At 49.7% G+C, this 14,059-nt stretch overlaps 3 protein-coding genes across 3 annotated transcripts; 2 read left to right on the plus strand and 1 right to left on the minus strand.

The window, feature by feature from the left end:
* Positions 1-9,407: 9,407 nt before the first annotated feature.
* On the plus strand, positions 9,408-10,597 carry C8R40DRAFT_371630 (uncharacterized protein). The gene is made up of 4 exons (XM_046234860.1): positions 9,408-9,649; positions 9,708-9,786; positions 9,848-10,178; positions 10,231-10,597. Exons 1-4 carry the CDS (start codon positions 9,548-9,550, stop codon positions 10,244-10,246), a joined length of 528 nt encoding a protein of 175 aa, XP_046084663.1. The 5' UTR covers positions 9,408-9,547; the 3' UTR covers positions 10,247-10,597.
* Positions 10,598-10,788: 191 nt separating this feature from the next.
* On the plus strand, positions 10,789-11,522 carry C8R40DRAFT_1172359 (uncharacterized protein; the record flags this gene model as incomplete). The annotated part of the gene is made up of 4 exons (XM_046231844.1): positions 10,789-10,869; positions 10,930-11,071; positions 11,132-11,146; positions 11,212-11,522. The coding sequence occupies 4 exons, from the start codon at positions 10,789-10,791 to the stop codon at positions 11,520-11,522; spliced, it is 549 nt and encodes a 182-aa protein (XP_046084664.1).
* A 453-nt stretch (positions 11,523-11,975) lies between these two features.
* On the minus strand, positions 11,976-13,953 carry C8R40DRAFT_1070792 (uncharacterized protein; the record flags this gene model as incomplete). The annotated part of the gene is made up of 3 exons (XM_046226269.1): positions 11,976-12,099; positions 12,170-12,828; positions 12,883-13,953. 3 exons carry the CDS (start codon positions 13,951-13,953, stop codon positions 11,976-11,978), a joined length of 1,854 nt encoding a protein of 617 aa, XP_046084665.1.
* Between the last annotated feature and the right edge of the window lie 106 nt (positions 13,954-14,059).

Below are 14,059 nucleotides of genomic sequence, written 5' to 3' on the forward strand. Positions count from 1 at the left end.
ATCGAGTGGTGGTGGCATCAATGTCCATAGCATTTGGGTCTCGAGTAGGCGCAGTGAATGGGGTCGCAACAGTGGTGGGTCTAAAGTTGGTCAGGATTCCATCATCGACCAGTTTCTTTCCTTGCTCCCACGCTCGAGTAATTTGTCGATTGTCTACGTCGATGGCTGCTTCAATCAGTTCCTGAAGGGAGCCAGTGGGGCGGGTTGTGAATACAAGACCATCTTTTACTCGATCTGCAAGGTGATCGTAGAACCGGTCTCGCAAGTCTTTGTCTGAGTAGCCAGTGCGGTCTGCGTACTGTTGGAAGGTAGAGGCATAGGTTCCCACTGTGGTCCTATTCTGGTAGAGCCGTTTAAGGAGCTGCTTGGCATCGGCCGAGGCATCTGTGGTCTCAAAACGTGTTTTGAAAGCTGTAACAAATTCTTCCCATGTATCGTATGGGAAAGGTACTCCTGAGCCAGTTATACTTGATCTATTAATTGTTTCGGAGATAGGAGTGGCCCAGATAGCTGCATCCCCCTCAAGGTATGTAATGGCGGATGTGATTTTCTTTTTACGATCCGTGGAGAGAGCAGGGATGGAGTTGGCCCACAGCTCAAAGGCAGCTAGGAAGCGCCGGGCATCTTCTCCTCGCTTTCCATTGTAGTTCTGTGGCTTGCCAACACTTTTGGTAGTGCTGAGGCCACTTACTAGCTCAGAGACCACGTCTTGGAGCTTAGCCTGGTTTTTCGTAAGCTCTGTAATAGCGTCTCGAACGTCCTGTGCTGAGGACATGTCTTCTTCAGGGATTGATTGTATTTCGATATCGGGGTCGGCTGTGGTCTCAGGGACAGCAGGAGCTAATGGTTCCGCAGATGTTAGTGGAGGTGCAGGAGTGGAAGTAGTAGGAGTACTGATTTGTCCTACCCTGGCAGGCGGTGCTGGTCTGTGGATGGGTTGGTAACGGTCGGTCGGACTTGCGTCAAATGTGTTCTCGTATCGATTAGGGCACGGTTGTCTGGAGCAGGGTTCCCACTCTTCTTCTTCAGCGTCCCAGTAGCAAGTGGTGTTAGTTACAGTATCAAGCGCGTGAAAGTGGTTGGAGCAATCAACGTTGACTCCGAAGGTAGACGTGGTGGGTGCCTTGTAGGATCAGCTCACCAAGCTGATGGTACAAGTAGAAGATCTTGACCTAATGTCGCGACGAGGCAGGAAGCGGGAGGCGGGAGGTCCAGATATGCCTAGGAGCGACAGTGGCAGAGCGAAGAGGCACAGAAACAAGCACAAAGCACAGATGAAAGAAATAATGATCTCGAACAACAGTGGGATAGCGTCAAAGGCCAATCACACCAGCAATCAAAAGGGAATCTAGTTGCCCAATGACCAAGTTAGATAGGTAGTATCTAAAAGGATACAAGTACTTGCCTAGTTGCCCAATGACCAAGAGGTCGAGATGGGGAACTAGGGCCTGTCTACTGTCCTTTATATACTACTCTTGTCTACTGAGTAAGCGATTGTAAATAACGATGCAATATAGAACAAGAGTGAGGAATCAATATATACGAGTAATAATGAGTCGATAATGAACCATAATGAACTAATCGATGAATAAGGATGAGTTGTATGGAAGCGTACGGAAACAAATGGAACTAATGGGATGATCGTGTGATGAAGTACAATAAACATGTGAAAACAGATTGATGGGAACACACCGCGCTGATGGCGCATCAAAGGGCGCATCATGAGACTTCATGACAGTTGGACTGGCTGCTACCTGAGACTGATGATATCAAAGGACTCGTCGTCGTTGTTGTCTCCCTGTCTACCTACCTGATACCTACTCTACTGCTACTGACAAACAATGAACAACAAGGATATTGATAAGATATTGGATAAGATAACGACTTCCGATAGACCCTACTCCATGTGCCCCCAATAAAAAAATGGCGGCGCCCTCACCGCCTACGGACTCCCTTCGTTTTCCTCCCTACGCCGAATGATCAATTGTTGAGCTGCCGCGAGTTTAGTTCCCAATCGCGGTTTGAATTCCCGCAGCCTTCGCGCTGCAAATTGTTTCCCTTCAATGAGTTGACCATCCACAGTCTCCAAGGTGTAGGAATTGACATCCCGTTCGACAACACGATAAGGCCGAGACCATTTGGGTATAATCTTCTTTATGGTTTTGAATGTGTAGTCGAGGTCGCTTCGGTACACCTGGACTAGATCACCCTTTTTGAACACGACCTCTCTCCCTTCTTTCTTCAGTACCCTACGATCGAAGACTCTCTTCCGCTTCACTGCGTGATTCACGAAAGCGTTGTACCCATCAAGCTGCTGTTGGTCGACGTAAGCGGCCTGTACAGCTACGCTCTCCCGAGGTAGAACGGAGGCGGCTTCTGCGACTGGAGTGCGCCTCGTATTAACCACTGCACCCAGAAGGAGCTCGTTCGGCGAAAATTTAACCGACGGAAGGATACGATTATTGATAATGCGTACCGCTTCGTCCAAGTGCTCAGGCCATTGATCCGGTAGTGTGTCCCAGGTCATAGCTGTGAACTCCGCCGAATCCTCACCCAATTTCGGTGCACACAGGCGTTTCAGAACGTGGAGTAGAATCTTGTTGGAACCTTCCACCAGCCCGTTAACCCATGGGGAGTAGGCAGGCGTAAAGTGTTGCTTGGGCCTCCACCTCCTTGTTGGCGAAGTGGGTGCCATTGTCGGTCATGAACGTTTCTGGTGGCAGGTATCCGTTGAACAGCGAAGTCAAGCTCCCTGAAGTTGTGGTCCCTGATCCTGCAACCTTAAACTTGAAGGCCCATACCCGCTGCGAATATGTGTCAAGGTATAGTTCGATAGTTTTGTACCCCCCTTTACCCTTCGACATCGATAGGTAGTCGCCCACCAGGAGCTCAAAGGGGTGGCGTCGAGTGATGGGGTTGAGGAGAGCATGCAGGTGAGTACTACCGAAGTTCTTACATTCCGGGCAACTTACGATGGCTTCCATGATTGACTCGTGTAGCTTCGGACTCCAGATCCTATCCATTAGCGCGAGCTTCACCGCATCCCTTCCCCAATGACCTGCCTCACCGTGTTGTGCTTTGGCCACACAATCGCCTCCTTCTGTGTTACGCATTCCACCCGCGCGCGTTCCCTAATCCCGGCATTACCTCCCACCTTCCACAGCCTGTTGTTTTCCACCATGTAACGCGCCGCTTTGTGCTTTGCCTTCTGTTTCACTTTGTCACTCGCAGGACTTTCCAGCACCCTTAGAGCCTCCACCACCTCTGTGAACACCGGCTCATGTACGAACCGGTCTGACAACGCCTTCCAGTCCATTGCATCTCCATCCTGTAACACCTTGTCTCCAACGCTCACCCCAAAGACGTCGTTCACCAACCCTGTAACTGCCTCCCAGTCCTCACTGACCGACCACTCGCTTCCATCTCCCACCACACGATCCTGGCCCTCCCACATCCTACTCAGGCCGTCCGCCACCACGTTCAGCTTCCCAGGAATGTGCCGGACATCCACGATGTGGTGCGCCAAAACACCGTCCCTCCATCTGCAGTGCGCCGCATTCAGTTTGTCGTTAGCAATGACGTCGCGTAACGCCTGGCAGTCCGTCTCGATCTCAACAGGAAATCCCCAGATCATATCTGAGAATTTGTCGAGGCCAAACTTTAGTGCTGCAAACTCAAGCAAAAATGGTTTGTAATTCTGCTCCGAGGCTGATGTTCGCTTCGAAGCAAAACCCACAGGGTGCATCTTGTATGTAGTAGTGCCGTTCGGGTGTACAACCTCAAAACGCTGGGCTACCACCGCCGCGAAGCCCTCCTTGCAGCCATCCGTCGTCACAACGAAGCTGGAGCCGTCCCAACGGGGTGCTTTCAGAACTGGCTCTGAGACCAATGCCTGTTTCAGCGCCAAAAATGCCTTCGTGTGGTCCAATGTCCATTTACCCTCAAGTCTGAATGATTCCATGGCACGTCGGTAGGTGGACTTTGTGTAATTCTGTGGGAGCGGAACCGACTTGAGCAAGTTTCGCAGCGGGCCCTCAATCCTAGCGTAGTTTCGTATCAAATCGCGGAAATGGCCTGTGAGACCAACAAAGGATGCCAGGTTTAATGCGTCTGCAGGCTGTTTCCACTCCACTATTGCCGTGAGTTTTGCTGGGTCTGCCGTGACTCCTTCCTTGCTGATTTTCCCTCCTGCAAAGATACCTTCCGACATAAAGAATTCAGATTTTGCAGCAGATAGTGAGAGGTCTCGCGCGCGCACGCGGTCCAGAATACGTGTTAGCTTTGCAAACATGGACTCAAAATCATCATCTGCTGACCCTCCATCGTCCACGAACAATTCGATGGTACCGTCCGCGATTAGGTCGTCCAGATGGAGAGCCGTCATGTTGGCGAAAGTTGACGGAGCACCAGTGAGGCCGAAAGGCAGCTTTGCACACCAGAAATAGCCCTTCCCTTCCACGTAGAACGCTGTGTATGGTCGGGACCCCCGTTCAACTTCGCAAGCATAAAATCCGGAAGCAAAGTCGAACAGGCATATATAATTGTGGCCACTGAGTGACTGCTGTTTGGATCGGATGTTACCTTGCGGCATTGGGGCGATCTCGGTGAGTTTGTTGATTGCCATGAAGTTCTGACATATTCTCCATTTGGCAGGTCTGGCTAACTCAGCACGTTCCGGCGGACCCGAGGGCTGTACCTGACGAGTGGGAAGATCGAATGATGCGGGAAGCCCCGCAGCCACGCACTCATCGTTGAGTTTGTACTTTAACTCTTCCACGGTCAACCCTCTCCCTTCATGTACCTTCTGTGCCAGAGTCAGTGGTGACACGCACTTCACATCCTCCGGATTACAACGTTCAATTACTCCTGCCTCAAGTAGCTCATCGACTTTTGCGTGCAGGTACTCGCGTTGCGGCGGTGTCAACAATTTTTGCCTGACCTTCTTAGGGAAGGTCGCACCCTCCGGTATGTTCAACCTGTGGATTGCGTCTTTGACAGGTCTCACCTCACCTACGGATAGGGCAAAACAATCCGCATATTCACTCAGAAGCCGCTCGACCCTTGTTCGCTGTTCGCCTGAAAGCCCTGGTCCAATTTTCACTTTGCGAAGGATTTCCCGCACACGCTCCGGCCGAAATGCCCCCTGCTCTCCATCGTTGCGTGTGAACAGATTGACATCATCGACTTGGTCCAGCGCATCAGGGAAGAAGTCCGGCCCTAGGGTGTCTGGGTCCGTGAAGTGCTCCGCCTGGAGTGCCTGAACAGGAACTATACTTTCATGGTCAGCATGTTGCGGGTTAACAAGCCGAATGTCGTTAGAGACTCCCCTCGAGGGGGGTATGTCCAATCCCCCCACTGAGTCCGCCCACAGGCCTACTGGCAACGCATCGATCTTCTTGTCCTCTGAACTCCTTCCAACCATCCCTGACTGCACCTGTACATTCTCCAATGCCCCCTCCGTGGCTGGACATGCCATCAATTGGGCTGGCGCATCTGTGATGACAGGGTCAATATTGTGCGGGTCTGCAGGTTCGTGCTTTGCTGGTACTTCCCTCGAGGGGGGTGCGCTACTTCCCCCCGGTGAATCCACGCTCAACCTTTTCGGCGGGTTTGGTTCTTTCAAGCGGTTCCTCCAGAAGAACCACTTGCGGAGACCCGGTTCCGCACGTTGTTTCCTCAGCCAAGCCTTCCATTCATGCTCCCGTTGCGCCTCCTCGTCCTCCCAAGCTGCTCGACGTTCCTCCTGTCGACGCTCGAGCTCCTCTTGTAGCTTAATGGTTTCAGCCCTTCTCAACCGCCGCTCTTCTCTAAACCACTCATCTAGCTCGCTTTCCGTCACTGGAAAAAACGACTCCTGGGCATTCCGCCACTCCTCAGGTTGCAGGTTCTCGGGTTCCTCGTCTGGTACCTCGACAACTTGCGGTTTTCGGTGTCGTTGCTTGGGGGAGATTCTAGGCGTGTGCTGGGAAGTGACATTAGTAATGTTTTCCTGGGGAGCACGAGTTAGGTCGTCTACTTCCCTGTTCAGCGGGGTTACGGCCTTCACGATAACCCCGCCCAACGGTCCCTCGCTTTCTTCGAGAACAATGTGCTCTTGGGCAACTGAACTCGGTACTTCCTGCTGGCCTCTCTCCTCCAGCACGGTTGTGGGGTCCGGAGTCAACGAAACCCCCAGTCCCTTGTTGAATACTTCTGTCCACTTTCCTTGTTCCCCCTTCAGTACGATGACGTCTTTTCGGTAGTCGTGGACTGCTGCAAATTGTTCGAGGAGTGGTTTGCCAAACAGGAACTTCCAGCCCCCTCCGCTGTCGAACACTTCGAATCCACCCTCAACCTCGACTCCCTTCACCTTGATACGGCCCTTCCAACGTGCCGTCCCTGGCACCACACTCCCGTTCGCCATGCGGAATTTTCTTTGCGTCGGCTCCCACCCCCCTATGGCATTCTTCAGCTTATCATACACTGTACTGTCCATGGCCGCTACCATCGCGCCATCGTCTACCATTGCTTCCACCTGTACTTGCTCCCCTTCAAAGTCTCTTAGGCTAATGTCCATTGCAAATGGAGAGCTAATGTGGCTGTTGCCGTTGTGAACGCTGTATACATCAATAATATTGGATTCCTCCAAAACGGATTGTACATTGTTCACGACCGACATAGTACCTGGGGTCAACTGTTCGCCACTTAGAACGCTGACCCTTCCCCATTTCCCGACTCGACCATGCCTTCGAAAATGGCTTCCGGCCCCAAAACGTGCACTGCGTTGACTCTTGCTACCCTTCCTCCCAATTCTCTCTGGCAGTATGCCCTCCAATCCGATTCTACCGGTGGTATGGCTCCTGGCTTGGGGCAAGGAACTTCGAATCCGTGTCTGGTACCCCCACAACGAAAGCACTCTCCCGAGCAAACTGCTCCGGTTCCTGGCTTCAAGGGTACGATGGTAAGCTCCGATAACGCTCCGTCGACGCCGTGCCTCGATGCCCATTCTAGGAGTTCCGCCTTCCAAGCTGCGAACCCTTCTGGTGTGTTGGGTTGTTGCACTTTCGCAGCGATACCCCTACGGAGAACTTCCTTTCTCGCCTCATTCAGAGATGTGAACACCCGGCGGGGTTTGCGTCCTCCTATGTTTCCCGCATAGGCAGGGCGAGCTCGCATGGGGGAAGGCAATGGTGGTGAACTAATCCTTGCAGCTGCGAAGTCTCCAGCAAGTTTGGTTCGCGGTGTTTCCGGAATCAGTGGTAGGACTTTCCTGCTAGCCTCGTGCTCTGCCTCAACTTTCAGCACACCCCATTTGACCGCCTTGATTGCTGACGTGAAATCCGCCCAATTGTCGTGTTCTTCGTCAACGGTTTTCTTCAGTGCGTATGGCAGTTTTTTCCAAACTGCCCCGATTGATTGCTTTGTCTTCTCGATCTCCGCACCTTTGGCCAGCCGCAGAAGTCGATCAGCCCACCATTGGTGGTAAGGCTGGTTAGTGTCTTCGCTGGTTGTCATAATCTGCTCATGCGTTATCCGCTCTCCTTCTAGACTTGTGAGGTACGATTTTGCCGACTTCTTTTCCTTCTTCTGCGAAGGAAAACGAGCATGGAATTTGGTTTCGAATGCCTCCCAGGGTCCGGTACGTTCAGTAGCCGTGAGGTCCTCGGTGTACCAGTCCCAGGCTCTGGAATCTCGCTCGAGGTATGGTTTTATGCGACTTGCAAGGTCGGCCCGCGGCGTCATTAGCTCTGTCATGCGGACCTCGAAGTCCTGCAGAAAAGTTGCAGGTTGTATCGGATCATCCGGGTCCCCAGAGAATCGTGTGAGTGGCTGCTGTGTGGCCATCGGTCGGGGCTGAGCGTTCGGTGTCAAAGGTTTGGGCTGTCTCGGCTTTGTGGGGCTTGGCGATTCGGACTGACGTTCTGAAAATTTTTTCACAGGTGAATCCAGTGGTGACCAGTCTCCCAGGTCTAGATCAATGCCTATTTCTCCAGTTGCTAGCCTTTCTAGCGGGTTCGTTGCAGGTTCGGAGAGTGGTCTTGAGACGAAACGACCGTTCGAATCGCGTGTCGGAGCCAGAATGTTGGCTTTTCTTTTTTCGAAACTTCGGAGGGCTGTTCGCTATTCTATCCGTCGGACTGTATCGAAACTTGGTACGTGTGGATCAAACCGCTGTTGTCACCAAGATGGACTGGCTGCTACCTGAGACTGATGATATCGAAGGACTCGTCATCGTTGTTGTCTCCCTGTCTACCTACCTGATACCTACTCTACTGCTACTGACAAACAATGAACAACAAGGATATTGATAAGATATTGGATAAGATAACGACTTCCGATAGACCCTACTCCAGCGTCAAGCCGGGTGGGGTTCTGCAGGAGATTCTGGGGGCCTGGACCTTGAGCTAAAACTTAGCACAATCATTTGCACATGGACAATAACGAGGTCCGTTACACGAATTGGTAAGATAGCATCAAGATGAATGGATAAAGGACTTGAAGTTCGAAGAGTTGGATAATAATATGCCCCGTCAATTTTTACTCCGAGTGCAGAAATCTATGCCGAACCGGAGCTCGAAAACGCATATAAAATTTCAATGAACGAGGTGGTTCTAATTTCTGTCCCCAGGCTATGTAAGTAGCAGTCAGGAAGAGCGTTCGATGGTGTGTGCAAAGGATCACAGCACAGCCACTGGGTGCTTATAACGTAATTACACCCAGGTGACTGTCCAATCAGGGTCTTATAATTACGCCTCTTTGCGCGTGGCTTGCCAGTTTCTGAACATAAAATCTTGCCTGCAGCTTGTTTCAACCTATTCAAATTCCAATGGGTTACGGAACTACCACATGCTGCTCACTGTCGCATATAATGTGGCTGTTTCTGTACTAATCAATGGGTACGAGGACCGAATAGTTGTGGCGATACCTTACGCTACTCTAGATCTGCAATACCCTAGGCTTGGCGAAGAAATGTGGATCCAATCGACACAAGATAACAAATCCAAATATGGGATCTTCTTGGATACCTCGTTTTACAACCCCCTCGCTTTCGGACCCTGGCCGCTTCACAGCCTGTGTCATCTGAAATTCGAATCCGAATTCTTTTGGTTGAACTGTGAACAGAGAGTTAATTCGCTCAAATGCGATGCATACTCCATTTTACAAACACGTAATGTAATTGGGCGTGCCTCTAGATCCATTGTGGGTTTTCTTTGGGTTGTTATGAGACTGTTCAACTCACTTTTACTACTACGCGCAAGGCTTTTCAGAAATTGTATCATGAATAAAACGCGGTCGATCTCACACACAAATCACACCAAGTGCCACAGTAGTTTCCGAAGCACGCAGCCTGTTTTAATGTAATGGCGATGTTCTCCGTCGCAGTCCCCAAAACGCTATCCGAAAATCTATGGCTGTTCTTTGGCTGTGGATCGCATTTGTTCTTCTGCCCTCTTCATGGGCTTAAAAGGTCCCTTGTAACAGTTTTCATTTCATCTCCTTTACCCTTCTCTGCTGGTCAGAAAGTCAAACTCTGGTAGTTCTCATCTACTATCCACGCTTGTCGACCATGCGCTTCTACACTGTCATTGTTATATCCTCTTTCCTGGCCACGGTCTTCGCCGCGCCTCATATTCAACAAAACCATGATATGAATACTATTCTTGAACGTGTATGTTCTCTATGCAGAATCTTGGTCGCAGATTCATTCTAATATCTGCGCTTTTCAGAGAGTATATCATGCAGTTGCAACAAGTTCAAAAACATCAGGACAACCTTCTGCAACTGCAAAGCCTGGACTAACCGAAAGTAAGCACTCGTCATGCCTTAGTGATTACCTGTGTCATTGCTGAATCATCTCTCCTCTCAGTCTCATTCGACGAAAAAGACGTTGGAAAAAATTCGGAACGACCGGACTGGGAACTTGAATGCTTCAATTATCCCTTGAAACACTACAAAGGCCAAAATGATCTAATTCTCAGAGAATTTGGAAAGGATCGCTTAAAGGATTTTCAGAAGGAGGTTGAAAAAGTCAAAGCCGCGAAACGATATGTCGACTCGGGTATACATTATGACTCTACCAAGTCTACTGTGTCGAAAGCTTTGAGGCAGTACACCTATGTCATCATCCTGACTACGTCTAAAGCTGGCATGTCGTTTTTGGAGGACCCTAGTGACGATGAGTCTCAGAAGGGCGCTAGGTATGTTTCTTTTTCCATTCTTGCATACACAATACTCAAATCGACTCTTCAGCCGTTCTCGATCGTAGTTGATAATTTCAAAAGATCGTTTAGCATATCGGCGTTAACTAGATATGTATATACGATCGGACAATTTATTGCCATAGCATTTAGCGGAAACTCGTTCTAGTAGGTTCTAGTAGAAATCTGTTCTTAGCGGTACACATTGGGACCTATGTTTGCATATATGCTCATGTACATGTATCACCCAGTGACTCGAGTTCAACAGGCACTCGCACCGTCGATATTGCTTCTGGGAATTTCGCTGGGTGAGCTCACAGCTACATAGTACTGGCTTTTGCCACTGCGGTAAATTCTCCCGCCACAGCAAAATTCAGCCCAAGCAGCAATTTTATGCACTGCATGATGATGCATCACAGCATCTACACTCATGTTGTAGTCTAGGCGGCCCCCCTTCCGACGGTTAGAAATGTTTTGATGTCTATCATAAATACATGGGTATACTTAAAAGCTCTTTTCTGCTCCAAGTATATTCCAAGAGTCTCTTATCTGCTGGTCAGAAAAGTCAAACTGGTACATCAACTTATCTTACTCTCATTGATTTCCCTCCATGCGCTTCTACGCTTTCCTCACTATCGTCTCTGTCCTAGCCTTAGTCCTCGCAGCTCCTCATCCTCAATCTGATCGCAGGGTTGGGTTCATTGCCTGATTGAAATCACCCATGTCAACATACTGATTTCTGCGTCTTCAGGGAGTACCTGGCCAAATTTTGCCGGCCTCGCCCCATGAAAGTCTTGAGAACTACTCGCCGGTCTCACTGTCAACTTCTACTTTTAATTCCCATGCTGAAGCTGATGGGAAGGAGGACGAACTACCCGTTAAATCTCCTACGAGTAAGTATCTGAATTTTCGATAGTAGCATGAACAAATTCTTCAACTTTGATCTGTCCAAGTCCGCGTCCCTTCTGGTCCGTGCTCTTCAAACCTGTTGAATAACCCTAATTTGAACTGTCTCTTTCCCTCCATTTTCCAGGCGCGCTAATCTTGAAGGCTACGGCGATTGGGAAATCAGCATTAGGAAGATCCCATGACGAACCGGCGGCATATGTAGACTATCCGCTGAGCGAGTACAAAGGAAAAGCAGATGATAATCTTGTTCTTAGAATCGTCCTTGAGGCCAATTCGCCATCCGACGTAGGGTTCAAAAAGTTAGTCGAGGCTGCCAAGGTTGCCGGCCGATTGGTCGACTCCGGTGCGGCATTCTTCAGTGGAAAAACCTTGACGAAACTTTCCCGCCCCGTCATTATTTTGAGGAAGAGCCAGAAGTCCAAACTCAAACTATAAGCACTCCGATTCTATGTACGCTTGATGGATCAGAACACAGTAGGCTGACACAATTCGACAGAGACACTAATGTCCCTCCTGCATAGTGGCTGGTCGGACAAAGATTCGATTGGCATGAAATTTGATACGGCCGACATATTTGTGGCCAGTTCCTGGAGAGGGAATTCAACCATTATAATGAGGGCTTACGATGTTGGACCGTATCATAACATCGATGTTACATCTTGTTGATAATCTGAGTCGGCGGAATACATTAGAGTCGTTATATGCGTTAATAATAAAGAAAAGAAGACGTGGAGCAAAGCAGTATGGTAGATTAGAGCAGGTGGCGGAGAAGCGGTAGGGTAATACCAATTTGTCCATGACAAAAGCAAGAGAATCCCAAAGAATCTACCGGAAAGTCATAGCCTGGACAGGGTTATTAGAATAGGAAAGACGTATACCGAGCCCCGACTACATTCGGGTCCGTGGTGATACATTGCTCGTATGTAGATCCTTGATATCAAAAAACACGCTGAGGCCGAATAAGAAGCAGAGCAAACAAGCTGCCGCCGAAGAGACGTTGTATGCATTACACCTGTACCGAAAAACCAGCGACAAAAACATCAGTGTTTCACTGAGCGGGGTATGTTTAAAATATATCGCACCATCCATCGTATCGGCCTATTGGACATCTCTTGCCCATCATGATCACTACAAACACCGTACCCCAAAGAACAACGCCGAATATGTCAAACGCCATGATCTTCTTTGCGAAACTCCTCGCCTTCTTCCATTCCTCCTCCATCGCTAGACCAACGAACACGCTTCGCCTCTTCGCTCGTCTGTGTTTCTTCTTCTTCCTTGCTGCGTGGCCGCCGTGCAAGGAGTGACTCCACCCTCCTGGTACAGAAGATCCTTCCCAATCCCAAGTACCGCCGCCACCACCACCAAGACCATTCTCGTCTTCTTCATCTCCCTCATCCTCCTCATCATCATCCCTGTTTCCACCGAACATATTCGGATCAACGATCAGGTTGACTTGAACATCTCCTGTATTTTCCCCTTGCCCTTTCCGACCCTTTTTGCCTTTGGCTTTCTTGTGGTTTTTGCCACCAGGAAGACTCTGGACGGGTAAGACCATCATTCCGTTGGCAAGCGGATTAGCTCGATCTCCGGGTACACTATGTCCCTTTTTGCGTCGGATGCAGCAAGGATAGATCATGAAAAGGAAGAGGAGGGTTAGAAGTGTGATGACGGAGAAGATGTACAGCACGTAAGCAGCAATGGAACCAGAGGGTGGTGCGGCTGGATTTGGTTTAATGAGCTGGACAGAGATGGTTTGAGTGACGATGTGGAAAACTATAATGGTTTGACTCACTATAGCGGCATATATTGACGGTATTCCTGCAGCCGCAGCATACACGATCTGCAAAACTCGAGTCGCTATCCGTTTATTTGGACCTTGAGTTACTAGATTACCTTTGCTATCCACCGTGCCTACGAGAGGTTTCCCGTTGTCGTCGAGGAAGTCGTCGTTCCTGGAATTAGACTTGTTCGATTTGGCATTGGGGCCGAACTCCCTTTCGAGCATGCGAATTCGCTCTGCTTTAAGTGAATCATTGATGGTAGGACCGTATTCGGGTGGATCTGAACTCCATGGAAGGAGATCTCGAGAGGAATCGTTGCCATACGAAGACGAGAATTGAGGATCAGAGTCGAACGGCTTTGAATAACTCCCTCGCTTCAGAGTATGATCTGGATCGAAAACATCACCTGATTTACGTTTGGGGTCGAACGTCGAGGTAGGGAGAGGCGAGTAGATATCTGGCGGAGACAATGGCATGTGACTATGATCAGGGTTATACCACCTCCGTGACCATGGAGGAAACTGGGAAATATCAACCTCCGAATGGGCAGGAGAAGTGACGATATCGGGTTCGTCTGTTGTGAGGTAAGGATAATTGTGGGAGCGATAGGAAGTACGAGGATGATTTCGAGGGTAAAGAGGTTGTCTGGAGGAGGAAGAAGGAGGCAGCGAGAAGGGTCTATGTGCTGGGGAACGAACGGAAGGATGAGAAGACGAAGAAAGGGTTCCGCTTCTGGATAGGAGAGACGGGGGATGCAGCGAGTCCAAAATATCATTCTCTGGTTCCGGTTGCCAATTCCCGTGAGGCCTGAGGGTTCTGGCATAGTCAGCCAGATCCAAGGCTTCGACAGACGCATCAGACGGTTCCCGGAGCTGTTGGCGAAGTTGTGAAGGCTGAATTGGATGTCGTGAATAGTCCTGGTGCAAATCGTGAATATTATTTTCTTGGGAGAAATACTGGTCCTGGTTGACATCCCTGCTGCTGTTGTTTACAAATGGATAAGGGTCATAAGGATCTGGGGACCAAGGCCGTCGAAATTGCGACTGAGGAGGAGGGCTGTCCAGATGTTGTCGTGAATACATTTCGCGAATGAGAAGTCGTTGAAGTCGTAAATGTTCGTAAGGAAGGTATAAGATAAGGTGTATATAATGTAATATTGTGCCTTCAGCTTGCTCGGATATCGAAAAC

Source organism: Lentinula edodes, assembly GCF_021015755.1.
Source record: "Lentinula edodes strain Le(Bin) 0899 ss11 chromosome Unknown C8R40scaffold_25, whole genome shotgun sequence".
In the NCBI taxonomy this organism is placed as follows: Eukaryota; Fungi; Basidiomycota; class Agaricomycetes; order Agaricales; family Omphalotaceae; genus Lentinula; species Lentinula edodes.